The sequence below is a fragment of the Somniosus microcephalus genome, unplaced genomic scaffold (assembly GCF_052327205.1).
Source record: "Somniosus microcephalus isolate GS21.2 unplaced genomic scaffold, FLI_Smic_1.0 unresolved_chr1, whole genome shotgun sequence".
Lineage (NCBI taxonomy): Eukaryota > Metazoa > Chordata > Chondrichthyes > Squaliformes > Somniosidae > Somniosus > Somniosus microcephalus.
This window is the reverse complement of record NW_028225179.1, coordinates 148,815,253-148,838,516: the sequence shown is the minus strand read 5'-3', so window position 1 is coordinate 148,838,516 and position 23,264 is coordinate 148,815,253. Positions and strand designations below refer to the sequence as shown.

Genomic DNA, 23,264 nt, shown 5'->3' with positions numbered 1-23,264 from the left:
AGAATTAGAGGAGCGTAGAGATCTTGGAGGGATGTAGGACGTTATGTTTGGGAGAGTCTATTGGTCAGAAGCTGAGCGAGGCTGGTCTGCGAGTGCTGAGACAACGGATCCACCTACTCCTGCTCCTATTTGTTACCTTCTTATGTCAACAATCGGTTATTGATGGCCGAATGCGCTTCCTGTCCGGGAATAAAGGTCGCGGAATGCACTCTCTGTCAGGGAGCAAAGTTCAGCGAGGGGTCGAGGCAGGCAACAATAGCAACTCATGATTCCTTACCAAATCGAGTGATTTTTAAGAATTTGTCTCATAATTTATGAGACGGTGGTGTTGGCATTACTGTCAAGGCCTTGGACAGGGTGCAGAAGTGATTTACTAGAATGGTACCAGGGATGAGGGACTTCAGTCACGTGGAGAGACTGGAGAAACTGGGGTTGTTCTCCTCAGAGCAGAGAAGGTTAAGAGGAGATTTGATAGAGGTGTTCAAAATCATGAATGCTTTTGATCGAGTAAATAAGGAGAAACTGTTTCGAATGGCAGAAGGGTTGGTAACCAGAGGACACAGATTGAAGGTGATTGGCCAAAGAACCAGAGGCAGCATGAGGAAACATTTTTTACACAGCGAGTTGTTGTGATCTGGAATGCGCTGCCTGAAAGGGCGGTGGAAGCAGATTCAATAGTAACATTCCAAAGAGTATTGGAGAAATAGTTCAAAGGAAAAAAAATTACAAGGCTATGAGGAAAAAGCAGGGGACTGCAGATTCAGTAGTAGCATTCCAAAGAGAATTGAATAAATACATGTAGGGATCAAAATTTGCAGGGCTGTGGGGAAAAAAAAAGGGGGGAGTGGGATTAATTGGATAGCTCTACCAAAGAGCCGGCACAGGCACAATGGGCCAAATGGCCTCCTTCGTTGCTGTATCATTCTCTGCTTCTACATAACAGCAAGCTATAGCCAATATATCAGGGTAAAAGCTCAGCTCTGCTGTTACGAGAAATTGGGTAACTTTGACTACTTGCTTTGTCAAATTCCCTTTCTCTCTTAGAGCTACCGGCGAGTCCCTTTGATTGCCACTCAATCCGTGTCATGTCTGATGAAATCTGCTGCTTTTACCAGGTGTCGTAATTAAATCTGCTGCAAGTCCTGGCAGATTGGAGGCACGCCGGGTTGCGTCATCCAGTTTAACATCCTGTTTTACCGAGAGAGAGAGATATATATATAAAGAGCTCGGCTTGTGACCCAGACTCACAGCTTACACGCAACCACAATACAGCAAAGATGATTCTGGACTTGAAGAATGAAGTCTTCTGCTCTTTTGTTTTCTACTCTGCCCTCTCGCTCATCAAGATGTTCGCCATTGCGATCATCACAGGGCAAATTAGACTTCGCAAAAAGGTAATCATTGATTTGACTTATTGTACAATCTCTGTTGGCTTCAAAATGAAATAGTGCGAGTCTGTTGTGAAGTCCTTAACCTGCAAACACCCCTCGTTAAAACAGCAGAAAAAGGAATTCCATTTGTAATATAATATTGCGAATGGTTGTATTTTTGCACAGCGTAAGTTTAAAAGCTTTGTTGTGAGGAGGAATTTCTTCACTCAGAGGGTGGTGAATCTTTGGAATTCTCTGCCCCAGAGGGTTGTGAATGCTGAGTCGTTGAGTATATTCAAGGTGGAGATAGATATTTGGACTCTAGCGGAATCAAGGGATGTGGAGATCGGGCGGGAAAGTGGAGTTGAGGTAGAAGATCAGCCATGATCTTATTGAATGGCGGAGCAGGCTCGAGGGGCCGTATGACCTACTCCTGCTCTTATTTCTTATATTCTTATCCTCACTCTTACCTAGTTAGGGGAAATCCATTATAGGTCGATTGGTTGAATTGTCACCACTAGCCTTGTCCTCTTTGGCGCACTTGTTTATTGGTTGGGTTAGTCAGTAATAGAGGAAAATAATGGGAACGACCCTGCTCCACCTTTACTGCTATCGGGGATGACAAGGGCTTAAATAAATAACAGGCACCACAGAAAGATGGTTAACGCATCTGTTGGAGCTAGATTGAAATCGAGCACAAATTATCAACAGCTGGAACGGAGTCAGCGATTCGGGCTGTTGATGTGCAAAGTACAGCGATGGTGGAGAGAATATAAACAGAAAAGGCCGGAAATACTCAGCCGGTCAGGCAGCGTCTGCGGAGAGCGAGAGAAACAGCGTTAACGGTTCAGGTGGATGAGCTTTCATCGGAACTGGGAAAACGTTAGAGAGGTAACAGGTTTTAAGCAAGTGCGGGGGGACAGGGAAAGGGTGGGGGGAGGGGAGGAAAGAACAAAAGGGAAGGACTGTGATAGAAACATAGAAACATAGAAGATAGGAGCAGGAGTAGGCCATTTGGCCCTTCGAGCCTGCTCCGCCATTCAACGAGATCATGGCTGATCATCCAAACCCTAGCACCCGGTCCCTATACTGACAGCAATCCCACCCAAGCCCTATCCCCGTAACCCCGTAACCCCACGTATTTAATCCCCCCTAACACGAAGGGTCAATTTTTATCATGGCCAATCAACCTAACACGCACATCTTTGGACTTTGGATAGGGTGGAAGGCAGGAGAGATTAAATGACAAAAGGGATGGTGGTGCAAGGAGATGGTAATGGGACAAGTAAAGGAACAAGAGATGTAAATAGGAATATCAGAATCATCAGAAATGGGGGCAGTGGTTCTGATCTGAAATTGTTGAACTCGATGTTGAGTCCGGAAGGTTGTAAATCGCCTCATTGAAAGACGAGATGCTGTTCCTTGAGCTTGCGACGAGCGTCATTGGAACGGTGTCGGAGGCCGAGGTCAGAGCGGGAGTGGGACGGAAGTGGAGGGATATTATTTGTGAACCATTTCACACAGTGACCAGTTTATTAAAGTCACTGAGAAGTGACTTGAATTGGCAATATGTTTCTTCTTCCTGAGCCTGTTCTTTATTTCAAACAAGAGCAGGGGAGCTCTCCCCGGTGTCCCGGGCCAGTATTCATCCCTAAACCAACATCACTAAAAAAAAGTGATCTGGTCGTTTATCTTATCGCTGTCTGTGGGAGCTTGCTGTGTGCAAATTGGCTGCAACATTTTCCTATATTACAACAGTGGCTACACTTCAGAAATATGGCCATAAAGCACGTTGGGACGTCCTGAGGTGGTGAAAAGGCGGCACAGAAATGCAAGTTCTCTCTTTCTTGTCCAATGCTCAGGAGGACCGATGCTCGGGAATCCAGTAACCTGAGTTGGGCCGGTCTGCAGTACTCCCAGGCCCTGGTGATGATTGACCGGCCTGAAGGGGTAGGCCCTGTTCTTGGGAGTCGAGATTCTTTCTGCTAGGCTCTAAATAACTTGGTCGAGCAATGAAAGCGAGAAAGATCTTGCATTTTTACAGCGCCTTTCACCACCTCAGGACGCCCCAAAGCACTTCACAGCCAATGAAGCACTTCTGGAGTGTCGTCACCATTGTTCACTACTTAACACGGGTGGTATCCCGTTATTTTTAAATGAGTTAAAGCTTCAGCTAAAATAGGGGGATGTGGGGGCCCCAGAGGGACGTGTTGAACATCCATCTGCTGCCGTCAGAAGCAGCAATTTCCCTGCTCATGCCCATTCTGACAGTCAACCAGGGTGTTGCAGCAGAAATTTTTGGACTGGTCTGTTCTTGGATCTTTGCCCAAGGACATCGTTCCTCTGATTCATCGGCGGTTAACACCAGGGTGATGCGCGGTTAACACCAGGGTGATGCAATCGCCCCTCCAACTGCCTGCCCAGCATCCCCTTGGAAAGGGAACAGGCGGTGCCTGCCGAAGCGGCTTGAGGGCTTCCCCGACCAGTGGGCACCGCAGGGTATATAGTGTCTGATAGACACCAACAAGGGCAACTGTAACCTAACCCACCCATTGGGAAACTGGCAGGGTCGGGTGGAACACGGGCTTTACCCCCGCCTCAATTTACTGTCCAATCATAGAATCATTGAAACTTACATTCAGGACAAAGCAGCCCATTTCATTGGCACCCCATCCACCACCTTAAACATTCACTCCCTCCACCATCGGCGCTCCGTGGCTGCAGTGTGTACTATCTACAAGATGCACTGCAGCAACTCACCAAGGCTTCTTCGGCAGCACCTCCCAAACCCGCGACCTCTTCCACCTAGAAGGACAAGGGCAGCAAGCGCATGGGAACACCACCCCCTCCAAGTTCCCCTCCAAGTCACACATCATCCTGACTTAGAAGTATATCGCCGATCCTTCATCGTCGCTGGATCAAAATCCTGGAACTCCCTCCCTAACAGCACTGTGGGAGTACCTTCACCACACGGACTGCAGCGGTTCAAGAAGGCAGCTCACCAGCACCTTCTCGAGGGCAATTAGGGATGGGCAATAAATACTGGCTTTGCCAGTGACGCCCACATCCCATAAAAACGATTAATAAAAAAGCACAGAAGGAGGCCATTTGTCCCATCGTGCCTGTGCTAGCTCTTCGAAAGAGCATTCGTGCTCAGTCCCACACCCCAGCTTTTAGTTCGTGACCCTGTAAGTTCCTCGTCCTCAAGTACCTGTCCACCTCCCTTTAAAACTATTAATGGAATCAGCTTCCACCACCTTCTCAGGTGGAGCGTTCCAGGTCCCCACAACTGAGATTAATGTTGGCCGAGGGTGTCAAACCGACGTTCCACCCGATCCCATGGGATTCCCGTCTGGAGAGTTGGGTTAAAGTTACCCGCTGACTAAGATTTGGGTGGGACGGTTCCCTCGGCTTTTGTTTTGTTCAACTTTTTTTTTTGCTTGTGTTGAGCTTCATGTAGTTGGATTGGGCCATATGTTTCTTCACTGGTGGTGTGGTCCGTGGCTCAATTGGTAGCACTCTCGCCTCTGAGTCAGACTTCAGCACATACATCTAGGCTGACACTCCAGTGAAGTACTGAGGGAGCGCTGCACTCTCGGACGTGCCTTCTCTTGGATGAGACGTTAAACCGAGGGGCCCGCCTGCTCTCTCAGGTGGATGTAAAAGATCCCATAGCACTATTTCAAAGAAGAGCAGGAGAGTTATCCCCGGTGTCCTGGCCAATATTTATCCCTCTATCAACATCACTAAAAAACAGATCATCTCGTCATTATCACATTGCTATTTGTGGGAGCTTGCTGTGCGTTTTTCCTACATTACAACATTGACCACACTCCAAAAAGTACTTCATTGACTGTAAAGTGCTTTGGGACGTCCTGTGGTTGTGAAAGGCGCGATAGAAATGCAAGTCTTTCTTTTCTTTGTTGGTAAAGTTAACGCACATCTCACCTGACCATCCATTGCCTCCTAGGCTTTCGCGAATCCAGAAGATGCTCTGAGACACGGAGGGCTGAAGTTTTGCCGAACCGACCCGGACGTAGAGCGCTGTCAGAGGTAAGGATTCCACAAGGCGCGGTGTGGAGCCAGCGACGCCACCTACGCCCTGATTGGCCGCTGTATTTTTGCTCGGGATCGTGGTGAAAGGAGGTGGCTTGAATCGGCCGCGGGGGCCTTCTTGAGTTGGGTCCGTGTTGTTTTGTGCTCGCCTCCCTGCCCTCCACCCTTAGCTTGTCGGTTCTGACTGAGACCAACCTCGGGGAGAGCCCAGGGCACTAGGAAAGAGGACTACTTACTGGGGGCAATTTTAACCAAACCCTCCCGTCGAGAAACTGACGAGCTCCCGATTTTACTCTCCGTTGAAGTAATATCAGGCGGGGGAGTAAATCTGGCCTTCCACCCGATCCAATGGTATTCCCACCCGATGAATTAGGCGAAAATTACCCCCAATTTGAATCCCAAACTCCTAAGTGGGGGGGAGCAAGGGAGGTGGGAAGCAACCCTCAAAGAGAATGGTCCTGAGAATTAGCCCTAAGGGGTTGCAGTCCAATCTCCAATCCAAGGTCCCCTTGAGTGTGCTTCCGCCTTGGCGAATAAACCCTTTCAATTCCTGTAAAAGTGTTTTTTCACATTGGGTGTATCATCTGTCAGGACTGAGTGGCAATGGATAAGCAAACAAAAGTCATGATGGGCATCGGAGCCTTGCCAGATGCCATCCTCGCCCAGTAAACACGTAGTTTGCAGTAAGTGGCACTTGAATGGCACAATTGGATAGTGACCAGACTGTTTCCCCTCCTCCCTCCACCCCCCCACACCCCCCACCCCCCTCTTCCACAACCCAGCGGCGTTGGGACCAATTTTAATCTCTGCTGCTGGTCCAGATGAGCTCAGCTACCTCAGACAGGCTAAGGATTGAGCCTTTCGGAGGAGACGGTAACTTGAGGCTCTGTCTGCCCACTCAGTTAGACGCAAAAGATCCAACGCCGCTGTTTCGAAGAAGACCAGGGGAGTTCTTCCCGTTGTCCTGGGCCAACGTATGTTCCTCAACTAACATCACTAAAAAAAATAATAATTATCAGGTCATTTAGCTCATTGCTGCTTGTGGGATTTTGCTGTGCGCAAATTGGCAGAAATAAGCACTTTGGGAGTACCTGCAGTCATGGAATGGCACTATAGAAATGCAAGTTCTTTCTTTCTTTCTCAGTCTTATCCTCAGTACTGCACTGAGGACATCAGCTATCAGCACACCAGGGAATAACAGAGAGCCCCGTGGCTTAAACTGAGTAACAGTGAATTGGGCGTCGCTCCCGGCCCCCTTGACTTGTCCAGCTGTTTGCCCCCAGTGTCGCCAAGCAAGCCTCAGCACAACTAACCTATTAGGACACCTCTAGTATAAGAAAAAATACATGTGGTCCAATCAAACTGATAGAGGCTTAAGATAAGCAAAGAAAAATCCCAACCAAAGCCTATATTTCAACCCCATTGACCCGGTGCAGATTCAATGGGCTGAATGGCCTCCTTCTGTACTGTACTATTCTATGCGTATGGGCCGATCGGACACATGGGACACCTCTCCCTGTGAAACGGATACTATTCATCCTTTCCCCCCGGATGCAGTCCGTCTGTCGAGGAGCTAACTGTATGAAGTGCCGGTGGACAGGAGGACTAAAGGGCTCAATTCTGGCCATTGTGGTCTCCTCACCTCCCTCAGCATCCCCTGCCCTCCTGCCAATGGCAGATGTTTCACACTCCAGTTTTGACGTGGCCATCGTTGATTCTCGGTTCAGCTTGTCTGTCTCCAACTGTTTTTGTCCTTGGCACTGCCTTGCACTACAGGTCTTAGGTCTGCATCTGGACAGCTCAAGTGTGAATAGTACAAGTAATCTTCTTGACCAGCTCCATCGGGCTTCTGGTGAAAGGAGTCCATGTACACAAGTGGCATAGACAGGTGTCACCTTCAACTAACCAGTTTTTTTTTTTTTAATCGCTGCAGGGCTCATCGTAATGACATGGAGTGCATCTACCCCTTCCTCTTCCTGGGTTTGCTGTACTGCTTCCTGGATCCCAGTCCGTCCATCGCAAGAATCCACTTCCGGATCTTCTTCCTGGCTAGAACGGTTCACACCGTGGCCTACCTATTCGCCCTGAAGGCTCCGACCAGGTCCCTGGCCTACACTGTTGGACAGATCCCATGCTTCTCCATGGCCCTCAAGATTCTGATCAACGTTGCCTCCTACTGGTGAAGGGCGAGCTCATCGCGCTTGAGGGGTTGAATCTGGTCCGACGCCAACTTGTAGCTTGAAGGCTTCCTTCAACTGTCTGCATCTTAGGGGCTGAAGATTAGAGGAAGTAAATGACTGGCGTCATATTGAGGCCTACAAACATAGGCCTTGAGCAATGCGTTGAGTTAACTGACCCCAGTGGCCTATCAGTTCGCATTATCGCAAATCAATACATCCTGTTGGTGGTGGGGTTTTTTGCTGGAAGTTTCTGTGTATGATTGTAATTTATTCCAAGCATGAACAATTAGGCTGACATGAAAAATGGCTCAGTTTATAAATCTGCTGTCCAATGTGAGCCATTCAGACCAGAAACGGCCTAAATTCAATCTCTCATCTTTTCTGAGCTCGCTTAGTTCATAAGAACATAAGAAATAGGAGCAGGAGTCAGCCATTCGGTCCACTGAGCCTGCTCTGCTATTCAATGAGATTATGGCTGATCTTCTACCTCAACTCCACCTTCCTGCACTATCCCCATATCCCTTGATTCCGTTAATATCCAAAAATCTATCGATATCAGCCTTGAATATACTCAACGACTGAGCAGCCGCAGCCATCTGGGGTAGAGCATTCCAAAGATTCACCGCCCTCTGAGTGAAGAAATTTCTCCTCATCTCAGTCCTAAATGGCCGACCCCTTATCCGGAGACTATGACCCTTTGTTCTAGGCTCCCCAGCCAGAGAAAAATCCTCCCAGCACCTACCCTGTCGATCCCCTTAACAATCTTATATGTTTCAATGCGATCACCTCTCATTCTTCTAAATTCGAGGGAATATAGGCCTAGTCTCAATCTCTCCTCATAGGACAATCTCTCCATCCCAGGAATCAATCTGGTGAACCTTTGTTGCACTCCCACTAAGGCAATTATATCCTTCCTTACGTAAGGAGACCAAAATTGTACACAGTTTCTTTCAGGATGGTGGAGGTAAGTGGTACAATTGGACTCGGTGGCCCTGGGTTAGGGAGAGAAGAATCAGTTGGGGGACCTGGTCCTGATTAGTATCCAGTGACCCCTGCTGGTAAGTGTATGAGTAAATGTTGGGTTCAGCTTGACTGTGATGCCCTCCATGCCTGAATAGCCACCCACCATTCAATATCTAAGCTCACACTTGAAGAAAGGCCACTTGGGAGAGGTACCAAAGGGCTGAGTCATCATCCTTCAGGTGAGGAGGCCAAACATAGCGAGGAGAATCTTTAAATTTTTTATTAAAGCAAACCCAGACTTATTTACACATATATTTTTCAACTATTAGGTCACAATCAAAAAGTTGCTTGTTAATGGAGTGTTGCCACGTTCAAAGCGACGGACTGCAGATATTGTCCCCACGGGATCGGGTGGAATGCTGGAGTCACAACCCGGCCCAGTATTGCTTTCCGTTGATTTCGATGGAGGGTAAAATCAGGCGGGGCGTAAACCCAGTGTCACTCCCGCTCCCGTCAGTTTCCCGATGGGCGGGTTTAGGTTAACACTGTCCCCTGTCCCGCCCAGCAGGAGTTGGGCGGATTCGGGTCGGATGTTCCGTTTTATGCCATTGCTCCGATTTCACGCCCCACTGATGTCATCGTAAGCATCACAGGAATAAAGTTGAAATGTATTATGTTAATGGTGCTGTTATTTAAAACTTATGTCAGTCATTCATTTCAATGTACATGTGTTATATTTTTGACTACTTTGTGTTATATTTATTGACGTTAATATTTTAATTTAATAAAAATAAAGTTTAAAAGTTGGAATCTTGAATTGTCTTTATGTTAATAATCTATATATATAAAAGGATACGTCCGTATGTCTGTCTGTATGTCTGTCTGTCTGTCTGTCTGTCCGCTATACATTCAAAAGTTATAGAGCGTACCTACACATATGTTATATCAAAAGAAAGCTTATGATTAGGGGAGTCTCATAGGTGTATTTACTTTTTGGTCAGACAAAAATTGTTCGGACAGTATACAAAAAACGTTCAAAAATCCGCTCATTAGCGGTTGACCAATCCTACCGCTCATTAGCGTTGAGTGACGTGATGGTTGACCAATCCTATGGGGTGGGTGGGGCCTAATCATTCAACCTGCCGTTAGTGCAGGAGCGGGAGCTGAGCGGCGGCCATTAAACACCTGCCGAGCCTCAAGCTAAAAAAATGGTAATGGAGGTGAGGAAATTGTTGATTCATTAGTATTGACACATTAACCACTGGAGGCAATGCCAGAAATGACGCAGATTGGGATTAAATGATATGAAATATAGATTTCCAGCAAAAAAAAAGTTGGTTTTAAAAGAAAAAAAAATCCATTTGCAAAGGGGACTCGGGCTTTCCCCCCCTCGGCGGTGGATGAGCTGCCTGCAGGCCTCAGGCCTCAAAGCCTCGGCCTCTCCTCGCCAGCCACGCCCGAGCTAGGCACCGCCCGTCCCGCTGGGCACGATTCCAAACCAGCGGCCCGCGATCGCCACCATCTTGGTAAAGGGGGGGGCGGGACGGAGCCGAGCGTAGCCACCGCTGCCATCTTGGTAAAGGCTGGCGGGACGGAGCCGAGCAGAGCCATCGTCGCCATCTTGGTAAAGGCTGGCGGGGCGGAGCCATCGCCGCCATCTTGGTAAAGGCTGGCGGGGCGGGAACTCGGGCTTCCCCCCCCCTCGACTAGGCTGCAGGCAAGCCGCTGCGACGGTCCAGAGCGGGAGCCGCCGCGCACGGCCTTCCCCGCGGCGTCAACCGCGCGGCCCGAGAGCCCGACCAAAAGTGGGCAGGGCTCCGGGTCAGCAAGGCCCGAAACCCCCCTTTCCCCCTCCCCCCACACCCCCTTTCCCCCTCCCCCCACGCACCCCTTTCCTCCCTCCCCTTTCCCCCCCACACCCCCCCTTTCTCCCAACACCCCTTTCCCCCCACATCCCCCTTTCCCCCCCACACCCCCCTTTTCCCCCAACACCCCTTTCCCCCCACACCCCCCCTTTCCCCCCACACACCACCTTTCCCCCCAACACCCCTTTCCCCCACACCTTTCCCCTTTCTCTCTCTCCTTCCCTCTCTCTCTCTCCTTCCCTCTCTCTCTCTCGCTCTCTCCTTTCCTCTCTCTCTCTCCCTCCCTCTCTCTCTCTCCCTCCCAGTCTCTCTCTCTCTCTCCCCCCGTCTCTCTCTTCTCCCCCCAGTCTCTCTCTCTCTCTTCCCCCCAGTCTCTCTCTCTCTTTCCCTCTCTCTCTCTCTCTCCTTCCCACACAGACAGACAGACAGACAAACTCATTTATATATATAAAAATTATTTCTACTTTTTTCATAACAATATGCCCTCAAAAAACCCTTGGCACCGCCGGGCACTCCAGCTAGTTAATAAATAAAGCTGTGGGAATGATCATTCTCCTGTGTCAGTGCTGGAGGTGCTAGACTTTGGAATTGAATGGTAAATGCTGGGGGTCTCAGTGACAAGCAGTGAGAATCAAACTCAAGAGGCATACGGAATGCTTGCCTTTATTAGCCATGGCATAGAATACAAGAGCAGGGGGTTATGCTTCAACTGTATAAAACACTAGTTAGGCCTCAGCTAGAGTATTGCATGCAGTTCTGGTCACCACATTACAGGAAAGATGTGATTGCACTAGAGAGGGTACAGAGGAGATTTACAAGGATGTTGCCGGGAGTAGAGAATCTTAGCTATGATGAAAGACTGGATAGGCTGGGTCTGTTTTCCTTGGAACAGAGGAGGCTGAGGGGAGACCTTATTGAGGTGTATAAAATTATGAGGGGCCTAGATAAAGTGGATAGAGAGGACCCATTTCCCTTAGCAGGGGAGTCAATAACCACAGGGCACAGATTTAAAGTAATTGGTGGAAGGTTTAGCGGGGATTTGAGGGGAAATTTCTTCACCCAGAGGGTTGTGGAGGTCTGGAACTCACTGCCTGAAAGGGTGGTAGGGGCAGGAACCCTAACCACATTTAAAAAGTACTTGGATGTGCACTTGGGATACTGTAACCTGCAGGACTACGGACTAAGAGCTTGGAAGTGGGATTAGGCTGAATAGCTCTTTGCTGGCCAGCGTGGACACGATGGGCCGAAATGGCCTCCTTCCGTGCTGTAACTTTCTATGATTCGATGAGGTCCCGCAATCCTCCCCTTCAATAAATTTACTGGAAAAACTGACTTACGTAAAAATTTGGCCGAATTAACGACAACCTGTATTTATATAGCGCCTTTAACGTGATGAAACATCCCAAGGTGCTTCACAGGAGCGTTATCAGACTGAAATTGACACCGAACCAGATAAGGATAAATTAGGGCAGATGGCCAAAAGCTTGGTCAAAGAGGTAGGTTTTAAGGAAAGGCTGAAAGGAGGAGAGAGAGGTAGAGAGGTGGATATATTTTGACCTGGACAATTTGTACAGCAAACTATAAATCAGAGGCAGTTTGTTTTACAATGGATAAGCTTCAGCCTTGAAGGGCAGCATGGTGGCATAGTGGTTAGCACTGTTGCCTCACAGCGCCAAGGACCCGGGTTCAAATCTGGCCTCGGGTGACTGTCTGTGTGGAGTTTACACATTCTCCCCGTGTTTGCGTGGGTTTTCTCTGGGTGCTCCGGTTTCCTCCCACAGTCCAAAGATGTGCGGGTTAGGTTGATTGGCCATGATAAAAATTGGCCCTTAGTGTTAGGGGGGATTAAATACGTGGGGTTACGGGGATAGGGTATGGGTGGGATGGCTTTCGGTGTAGGGACCGGGTGCTAGGGTTTGGATGATCAGCCATGATCTCGTTGAATGCCGGAGCAGGCTCGAAGGGCTGAATGGCCTACTCCTGCTCCTATCTTTTATGTTTCTATGTAAGTTATGGTTGCCATGGTTTCTGATCGTGTCTGGTAGAAAATGAATCTGGCCTTTTTGAAAGTACTTTGTTTTAATTAGATTACAACAAATAGCTAATGTTTGATTTGATTTTAAATCAATTTGAACATTTACAAAGCACTGTCTTAATTTGTTTACTGCGAGTCCGAGACACCCACTTTCTAAGTTTTTGACAAGTAGCCTATGGTGAAATAAAGAATGGAGAAAAGGAAATATTCTGTCCCATTTCTACTTTCAGTGTAGTGATGTCTGAAAAGAAACTTGTGTGAATGTTTCGAAGCTACAAGCTGAGGGGAGCTTCTCCACCTTTTTCAAGTGGTACTGGTTAGTTTAAGATATTGGTTTGAATTAAATTGGAGTCATTGAGGTTAATTAACCTACTAAAACCAAACTTTTATTATGGCCATGGTGAAATTCTGGTTGGTGTAAATTGTGTGAAAGCCTCTAGTTCCGGACATGAGGCAATCACATCAACAATTGGCATTTTTTTAAATTTCTGACCAATTTTTTAAAAATCCATTCATGGGATGTGGGCGTCCCTGGCAAGTCCAGCATTTATTGCCCATCCCTAGTTGCCCTTGAGAAGGTGATGGTGGGACACCCTCTTGAACCGCTGCAGTCCGTGTGGTGAAGGTACTCCCACAGTGCTGTTAGGGAGGGAGTTCCAGGATTCTGACCCAGCGACGATGAAGGAACGGCCGATATACTTCCAAGTCAGGATGGTGTTTCAAGTATGTGTGACCAGGGGGAAGAAAAGGAAATGCTATTGTTGTGTGTGGAGTTGGTTCACAGAATGTTTATGATGTCTGATGTTTTTACCTGCTGAATTGAATTGATCAGGATCTTAACAAAGATTTTAAAGGCACAAAGATTTTGTTTTAAATTTATGTGAAAGCTGCGAGAAGCTGTGTAACACAAGTTGACATTAATTGACGGCATCTGGGTTTGTCTTCTTTTGAAAAAAGAAAGTTAACTAACCTATTAAATTGGGGCCATTGTTTTCAGTCCCCACCACAAACTCCGTTCCCTCGACACTGACTCCATCCCTCTCCCTAACATCTGTCTGAGGCTGAACCACACTGTTTGCAACCTTGGTGTCATATTTGACCCTGAAATGAGCTTCCGACCACATATCCACAGCATAACAAAGACCACCTGTTTCCACCTCCGTATCATCGCCCGTCTCCGCCCTTACCTCAGCTCAGCCGCTGCTGAAACCCTCATCCCTGCCTTTGTTACCTCTAGACTTGACTATTCCAAAGCACTCCTTGCTGGCAGTGGAGTCAACCAAAACTCAGCTGCAAGTGTCCTAAGTCGCACCAAGTCCCGTTCGCCCATCACCTCTGTGCTCGCTGACCTACATTGGCTCCTGGTTAAGCAGCGCCTCCATTTCAAAATTCTCATCCTTGTTTTCAAATCCCTCCATGGCTTCACTCCCTCCCTATCTCTGTAATCTCCTCCCCACCGCCCGCCCCCCCCCCACCCCGAGCTATCTGCGCTCCTCTAATTCTGCCTGCTTGAGGATCCCTGATTATAATCGCTCAACCATTGGTGGCTGTGCCTTCTGTTGCCTGGGCCCTAAGCTCTGGAATTCCCTGCCTAAACCTGTCTGCCTCGCTACATCTCTTTCCTCCTTTAAGACGCTCCTTAAAACCTACCTCTTTGACCAAGCTTTTGGTCACCTGCCCTAATTTATCATTATGTGTCAAATTTTTTGTCTTAAAATACTGCTGTGCAGCGCCTTGGGATGTTTTACTACGTTAAAGGCGCTATATAAATACAAGTTGTTGTTGTTGAAAACCCAACTGTCTTTTTCGATCGGGAAAGTTTTATTTAATTTACGTGAAGTGACGCAATTGCATGCGTCTGACAATTTGCTCTGCCTTCTTACAAACCGGCCAAGGAGTTAACCCTTTCCGCTGACAGCTGGTTTTTTTAAATTCACCACACATCTTTTTAAGTTTTGAATGAAATTTAAAGATATTGGACATGATTAAATTTAAGGTTTTTAATTTGAGTGGATGTTTCTCCACAGTGGCAGAAGGGAATGAGGAATTGATGAATTAACCCATTGCGCTGGCAGGAAAGCCACAATGGATTGTCTGTTTTTTTCTTTTAAGCAGGGGGCCAGATGAGTGTTGATGGTGCAAGATTGCCAGCTGGGTAGAAGTCTTCCCGTGCAAGACGGCCACAGCCTCATGGACGGCCAAGACCCTAGTTAGAGAGGTATTCTCCAGATGGGGGCTTCCTCGCGTGGTAGAGTCAGACCAGGGAAGCCATTTTACAGGTCAGGTAATGCAAGCCACTCTGAAATTGCTTGGAATTGAAGGGAAATGGCATGTGACCCACAACCCACAATCATCGGGGATTGTGGAAAGAATGAACCGTACGTTGAAGTCAGCCCCGCGAAAGAAATTAAACAAACGGCACACTAAGTGAGATGAGATACTTCCCCTAATCCTATGGGAATACGCAGTAAAGAGTCTAAAGTAACGGGTCACTCCCCTCATGAATTGGTAACGGGGAGACCCATGCGAACCCCCACATATCTGACTGGTAAACAAATTATGGAGGTGACTTGGGACATAAGAACTGATCTCGAGGGCCGCCCACAACATTGGGAAGGTTCACCAAAACAATCAACAACACGTGGCTCTGAGTAAACCCCAGGAGTGGGAAATAGGGAGCCAGGTTATGGTACGAAACTATGCAAGGGTGGGAGTTTTTGAACCCCTGTACAAGGGGCCGTATAACATCATTGACAAAGCCAATCCCATGGTGTATGTGATTCGGTTGCCTAATAAAATTAAGTGATTTAATATTAATCAGATGAAGCTTTTTCAGCCCACTATCAGATCCAGAAGACAACAAGCCACGATTATGAGCATGGTGAGCCGGATTTATCCTCTCCAGTGGGATGATGAGGAAGGGGTGTCTATTGGGACACCCCCACCCAATGAGGCGCCCTTGCCTGAAGTGGTACCTCCACAGGTACAGTATGACCCAACTAAAGGTGGACAGGACACAGGAGCTGTAGAAACCTCCTCATCCCCCGGTCCGGAATCCCCTCCTGTCCACAGATGAGTCCAACAGACCCCTCCTACACCACGATGTAGTAAAATAAATAAATAGACACCCTTGAAGTATCATCAGTGGTGGGAGTGGGAAAATTGCCCCAATGCAGGAAAAGAAATTTAGGAAGCCCGACCCAATCCCGAGCAGCGGGAGACACTCTGTTATGTTGGTCCTGATGGTTGAAAATTCATGAGGAAATTTATGGATGTGGGGTGAGAGATGGGATCCAGTCCGATGATTCGGATGGCTTGTCCATGATTAAAAGGGATGTGAGCAGTTGTACGATGTTTGCTCACCATAGAGACAAGGAACTCTATCAATGGTATAGCAATGATGATACGGTATGTTGGCCTTCGTAGCGAGAGGGTTCGAGTACAGGAACAAGGATGTCTTGCTGCAGTTGTACAGGGCCTTGGTGAGACCACATCTTGAGTATTGTGTGCAGTTTTGGTCGCCTTATCTGAGGAAGGATGTTCTTGCCATGGAAGGAGTTCAGCGAAGATTCACCAGACTGATACCTGGGATGGCAGGAATGACGTATGAAGAGAGATTGGGTTGATTGGGCTTATACTCGCTGGAGTTTAGAAGAATGAGAGGGGATCTCATTGAAACTTATAAAATTCTAACAGGACTAGACAGGCTAGATGCAGGAAGGATGTTCCCGATGGTCGGGGAGTCCAGAACCAGGGGTCACAGTCTAAGGATAAGGGGTAGGCCATTTAGGACTGAGATGAGGAGGAATTTCTTCACCCAGAGAGTGGAGAACCTGTGGAATTCTCTACCATAAAAGGCAGTAGAGGCCAATTCATTAAATATATTCAAGAAGGAGTTGGATATATTTCTTAAGGCTAAAGGGATCAAGGAATATGGAGAGAAGGCAGGGACAGGGTACTGAATTTGGATGATCAGCCATGATCTCATTGGATGGCGGAGCAGGCTTGAGGGGCCAAATGGCCTACTCCTGCTCCTATCTTCTATGTTTCTACGATACCGGTATTAGCACCTATCACGTAAGGGGATGTGGTGATGGAAGTGCAGTTATACATGCAGTAGAATTAAAAGTTCGATCGAAAATTCCGCTCCCTATGAATAAAACACAATCGCGGGAAGGACAACATACATCTCAGATGAATTGCCCTAAACACACCCGGGGACCGACAAATGGGCTAGTGGTAATCCCAGCTCGGATGATATTGTACCATGATGTGCATCACGAGGTGGTACCTGTAATATTGAATCTGACCGAGGTGGGACTGCCAAACTGGGGCAAACAGGAGACAGCGCGGTTATATGGGAGAGTGATGCAGGAATTACTAGAAGGATTTTGGGAGAGGGCCAGCACAACACTGGCGGAATCGGAATTAGAGCCGTTATATCGCAAGGGCTCAGGAGATGGTAATGGATTTAACAACAACTTTGGGGAAAACACTGAGATCATTGAAGAAAACAATGTCTGTTACGGGGTTAAATGGAACCATATCAGAAGGCGACGGGGTCTGATAAATGATACAGCCACTGTTTTTAATACCGGAACCTCCCTCGTTAATAGCCTTGATTTGGCTAATTTGGATCAATCCATAAAGGCTGTTGGAAATCGTCTAAAGGAAATTCTGAATAAAATGGTCTGGAACAAGAGGAACTGAAGGAGAACCAAATTATGACCATTCATCTGCCGGACGTGGTTAAATATTTAGAATCCCATGCTAAAAAAGATAAACCAAATCTGAATGCCTCTAGTGAGGCCGCGCGAAATGATGTTTGTGTAATGTATGGATCTTGGTTAGTGGAACAAGCCCGTGAAAACCTGCAGTGCATTGCTGAGGGGAAACCTCCCTTGTGGGTGACCGATCGACACCTGAGGGCAATGTCCACTTACCAATTTACCACAACTATGTATAAAGTCAGGGGGTTGGTACAGGTGTACCCGGTGAAACATGAATGCCATTTGGAGAAACAGAATGACATCACATTGTTAGGGATGGTATTGTATTATCCCATCCTGCACAAAAAGGCAACCCCAAATCCTCTATTCCACATGGAGAATATAGGAGTCGGTCAGGGAGACCACTTAATAAGGTATGACGAACCCCCGCATTATGTGACCCGGGTGGATGGGACCACATGGGTGGCCCCAGATCTTACCGGGTGCGCTCAAGCTCGGGACACATTCCTCTGCCCTTATGACGTGGTAGAATACGCAGCCCCAGCATGGGATAGAATGGAACTGCACCATGAAAGTGATTGCAGGACAGCTTTTCCCTGTACGATCTGCGCACCGAGGGCAGGGTGAGTATTGTGTCACCACCATACACCGAGAATACCAGTACGGGAACAACCTGACTTGTCCCATTGCGGCGGGAAAGTTATGCTTTACCCCAGTCTAACCTGCAAGACTTGGGGCGCGGGATTTATTAAGCATTTATTCGCAAAGGCGAGTAGATATCGCTGTAGAAGATGAGTTAAAAGAAGAATTATACCAGTATGTGACTCAGTTCGGCTATGACATTCCACCTCTACCAGAACACCTGGACGCGTTAGTCAGTCCCAAAATATAGAAGATAGGAGCAGGAGTAGGCCTTTCGGCCCCTCGAGCCTGCTCCGCCATTTAATGAGATCATGGCTGATCATCCAAATTCAGTACCCTGTCCCTGCTTTCTCCCCATATCCCTTGATCCCTTTAGCCTTAAGAAATATATCTAACTCCTTCTTGAATATATTTAATGAATTGGCCTCTGCTGCCTTCTGTGGTAGAGAATTCCACAGGTTCACCACTCTCTGGGTGAAGAAATTCCTCCTCATCTCAGTCCTAAATGGCTTACCCCTTATCCTTAGACTGTGACCCCTGGTTCTGGACTCACCCGCCATCGGGAACATCCTTCCTGCATCTAGTCTGTCTAGTCCTGTTAGAATTTTATAAGTTTCAATGAGATCCCCTCTCATTCTTCTAAACTCCAGCGAGTATAAGCCCAATCGACCCAATCTCTCCTCATACGTCACTCCTGCCATCCCAGGTATCAGCCTGGTGAATCTTCGCTGCACTCCTTTCACGGCAAGAACATCCTTCCTCAGATAAGGCCACCAAAACTGTACACAATACTCAAGATGTGGTCTCACCAAGGCCCTGTACAACTGCAGCAAGGCATCCTTGCTCCTGTACTCGAATCCCATCGCTACGAAGGCCAACATACCATTTGCCTTCTTAACCGCCTGCTGCACCTGCATGCTTACCTTCACTTTTATACCCTGGCCCAGAAAAACCGGAACTTGCGCAGAGAAATAGCTAAGATTGGGGATGATTCGTCTTGGTGGGATATCGGTATGAATATCGAGGTTCACCCCTGGATAATAATTATGTCTCATGTTTTAGTCATTGTTCAGTTGGTGATTGTGTTAAATTTACTGATAATAGCTTGTCGAGTCAACAGACGCCACAAGCAGCAACCATTGGTCAAGCAGTTACAGAAGACCCGAAAGAAGAGGACAATGACAACGTAAAAGTGCCTGTGACCTTAAATTCAGGGACACAGACACTTGAGGGTGGACTCTGTAAGAATATACCGTTCACGGTAAACTTGACTGAATCTAAAGTGACCAAATGTACCGACAAGCTGTGAGTGCAACGGACTGTTTGGATAAAGCATTTCTAAAATAAATGATGTGCTTGCAAACTGGGTTTTTTTTCTCCAAGAGATAAGATCTTGAAAATTCTGTGAGAACCAGGAGTCAACCCTCAGATGCAAAAACAACAACTTTTTTGCAAGCCCTGTCAGGCAGAAGTTGAAACCAAAACTGAACGTCTTACAGGATTTTGGTGCCTTGGTGGAAACAGATAGGAAAGAGAGAGAAAACAAGGCTATTCACACAGTTCGGGGCATGAATGCTGTGGGCCAGTTGCCAAGTTTCGCTGTAAAATGACCACTCGCGGCTTCAGTCGAAGGCAACTTGGTCAGTTGCCAGTTAAAGTCATACGTCTAGTCATCGCTGAATTGACCTCTCACTGGTGTAAGTGCGTATGTGGTTGCTTATGATCACTTGAGCTTGAAGTCAATGATTAGATCCGTGCGCGCTTACCTGTAGCAAGTAAAGGATAGTGTACGGGTTGTCATGTAATATTGGAAGGTGCCGGGCGAAGGCCTTCCACACCAGTGCTTCCGACATGTCATCCTTTTTCCGCAACCGAGGATTCCCCTCTACTGTGGATGACACGGCCCTCGACCGTGTCCGTTCTATCTCCCGCACTTCTGCCCTCACCCCTGCCCCTCCCTCCCGGAACCATGCTAGGGTTCCCCTTGTCCTCACCTTTCACCCCACCAGCCTCCCCATTCAACGGATCATCCTCCGCCATTTCCACCACCTCCAAAGTGATCCCACCACCAAACGCATCTTCCCCTCCCCTTTCAGCATTCCGTAGGGACCGCTCCCTCCGAGACACCCTAGTCCACTCCTCTATCACGCCCAGCACCCCTTCCCCTTCGCCCGGCACCTTCCCGTGCAAGCGCAGGAGATGCAACACCTGCCCTTATACCTCCCCCCTTCCCACTGTCCAGGGCGCCAAACACCCCTTCCAGGTGAAACAGCGATTTACTTGTACTTCTTGCAATCTAGTATACTGTATTCACTGCTCACGATGTGGTCTCCTCTACAATGGGGAGACCAAACGCAGATTGGGTGACCGCTTTGTGGAACACCTCCGTTCAGTCCGCAAGGGGGACCCCGAGCTTCCGGTCACTTTAATTCACCGCCCCATTCCCACTCAGACCTCACTGTACTCGGGCTCTTGCATTGTTCCACGGAAGTGCAACGTAAACTCGAGGAACAGCACCTCATCTTCCGATTAGGCACTTTACAGCCTTCCGGTCTCAATATCGAGTTCAAGAATTTCAGATCATAACCTCGACCCCATTACATTTTTGCTTATATTTTATCCACATCTTTGTTTTGGCCCTTCCCCCACCCCCCTTTTTTTTCTCTCTCCCACATGGCAGCTGTCTCCCATTCTGCCAGCGCATTTCACACCTAATCTAGAGCCGTCTTTTGTCTCCACTAATCCTATCACCATTTCATCTCGTTTTGAATACCTCTTAATGTCTCTTCACTTCTTTTGTTCTCTCCCAGCCCTGCCTTCGATCTATTTCATTTCCTTTCCAGTTTGAAAAAGGGTTAGACCCGAAATGTCGACTCTATTTTCTCTCCATGGATGTTGCCTGGCCTGCTGAGTTTTTCCAGCATTTTCTGTTGTTATTACAGTTTACCCTGAAATCTTTGTCTCGGGTTGTCTGTTCCACGGGTCTAAACTTTGGAAACTGTCAATTATTAATTTTCAAAAGGTTAATTCTTAAGGTGCTGGGAGAGAGATCTGGGCAGAAAAATATTAAATGATCAGGCTTTCTTATGCGGTGAAACTGTCAGATTATTCAGAAGTTCAAACCAAACTGAACGTCTTACAGGATTTTGGTGCCTTCTGGTCCTTATCATCACCACACCAGTTTAGAACCAGGAAATGGCACAGTAATTAGCACTTGCCCAAGTCCAATTCCCGGAGAACACCCACATGGCTGGGAAGCAATAAGGGGCAGGGTGGGGTGGGGCGGTGTGGTTGGAAAATTTGGCGCTAGTTAGCATCACTAGGGACTTTCCACACTACATCATGGGAAAGCCAATCCCAAATTGGTTTCAATAGCTTTCTTTCCGCATAAGAAAGCCTGATCATTTAATATTTTTCTGCCCTGATCTCTCTCCCAGCATCTTAAGAATTAACCTTTTGAAAATTAATTATTGAATCTGCTTCCCCCACCCTTTGAGGCAGTGTAATCCAGATCACAACAATCACTGGGCAAACATCTTTTCCTCATGTCGCCTCTGGTTAGTTTTTCCAAACACCTTAAACCTGTGTCCTCTGGTTACCGATCCTCCTGCCACTGGAAACAGTTTCTCCTTATTTACTCTATCAAAACACTTCATGATTTTCGAATCTCCTCTTCACCTTCTCTGCTCCGAGGAGAACAACTCCAACATCTCCAGTCTCTCCACGTAACTGAAGCCCCTCATCCCTGGTACCATTCTAGTAAATCTCCTCTGCACCCTCTCCAAGGCCTTGACATCCTTCCTAAAGTGTGGTGGCCACAATACTCCAGCTGAGGCCTAACCAGTGATTTATAAAGATTTATAAGCAGCCTCCTTGCTTTAGTGCTCTCTACTTCTGTTTATAAAGCCCAGCAGCCTGCAATAGGGCTCGATCAGACGTGAAAGCTGACCTCAAACATTCTCTCCTTGCTCTTTTCAGCTGCAGAATTTCATACATGTCAAGATGATGGATGTCAGTGTGATGGCCGGCGGGGAGAAGCATTTCATGCAGAGATGAGTCGCCTTACAGATCAGTAACGGTTCAGGGAATTAGTGCAATTTGTGAATATAATTCGATTTACAGTGCGTGACATGACTTGTTTGTCAGATTCCTGAAAACCTGAGCCAGGTTGGCGATGCTAGTGGGACCGGGGAGTAGGGCTGAAAGTAGCTGGAGTTGTTTCAATTCTTGCCTCAGTCCCGCCTCTTGAATTCAGCTCTATTTTCTTGGCCACTGGTGATCTGCTGAGGTGAACAAACATATGAAAAAAAACCTGCCTCTGAGCACGACCATGTCTTTTGGACGCCTGTTTCGATTCCGAACAGGCCAGCAATGGCGGACAGGAGGAGACCCACTGGACCATCCAGCCTGACCCACACAACTGCGAAGCCTTGTGCATCACAATACCTACCCTGAGTCAGCAGCTCGTGGGCTCAAGCCCCACTTCAGAGACTTGAGCACATGATCCAGGCTGGCACTCCCAGTGCCAGTGCTGAGGGAGCGCTGCACTGTCGGAGGTGGTGTCTTCCAGAGGAGACGTTAAACCCAGGCCCCGTCTTCTCTCTCAGGTGGACGTAAAAGATCCCACGGCCACTATTTCAAAGAAGAACAGGGGGAGTTCTTCCCGGTGTCTTGGGGCCATTATTTATCCCTCAACCAACATCAATAAAAAACAGATGATCTAGTCATTATCACATTGCTGAATATGGGATCTCGCTGTGCGCAAATGGGCTGTCGCATTTCCTACATTACAACAGTGACTACACTTCAAAAGAACTTTATTGGCTGTAAAGCACTTTGGGACATCCTGAGGTTGCGAAAGGAGCTTTTTAAATGCAAGTCTTTCTTTCTTTCTTTCATTCTCTCTCTTTCTTTCTTTCTCTCTCTCTTTCTTTCCTCACCTTTAAGGATCTCCTGGGAGAGGCAAAAAACAAGACAGATGAAATCCCAGGCCAATTAGGGGGAAGAAAATCTGGGAAATTCCTTTACAGCCCCCTTAGGAGTTACCAGACTAGTCTAAGAGTCCCCTCTAGCCCTGATGAATGTTATACGGTGCCTTCCTTGTATCTTGCTGTTCGGAACCTACTCTGGCATCGCTATCACAACTGACCTGGGGTGGGGGGGGTACATCGGTACCCAGTTGTGTACTGCACTCCCGCACGGAAACCAATTCCGGAGGCCCAGTACTGCCAGTAGGCCTCACCTACATCGGGTGGCTGACAGGGAAATTGGGCCCTATTGCTTTGTCCGCAATTTTCCAGCCAATAATATCAACGGATGAAACCCTGCGGGCAATACCCTCACCATTTTGCCCAGTAGACGGCGAGGGCCTCGCTGGTGGTGCTATGTGTCGGAAAAGCCTGCTCCAAAATTCACGGAAAGAC

At 47.7% G+C, this 23,264-nt stretch overlaps 1 protein-coding gene across 1 annotated transcript; it reads left to right on the top strand.

Moving 5' to 3' along the window:
• Positions 1-1,231: 1,231 nt before the first annotated feature.
• ptges (prostaglandin E synthase) lies at positions 1,232-9,375 on the top strand. The gene is made up of 3 exons (XM_085975079.1): positions 1,232-1,394; positions 5,341-5,423; positions 7,360-9,375. The coding sequence occupies exons 1-3, from the start codon at positions 1,278-1,280 to the stop codon at positions 7,607-7,609; spliced, it is 450 nt and encodes a 149-aa protein (XP_085831205.1). The 5' UTR covers positions 1,232-1,277; the 3' UTR covers positions 7,610-9,375.
• The last annotated feature ends 13,889 nt before the right edge of the window (positions 9,376-23,264 follow it).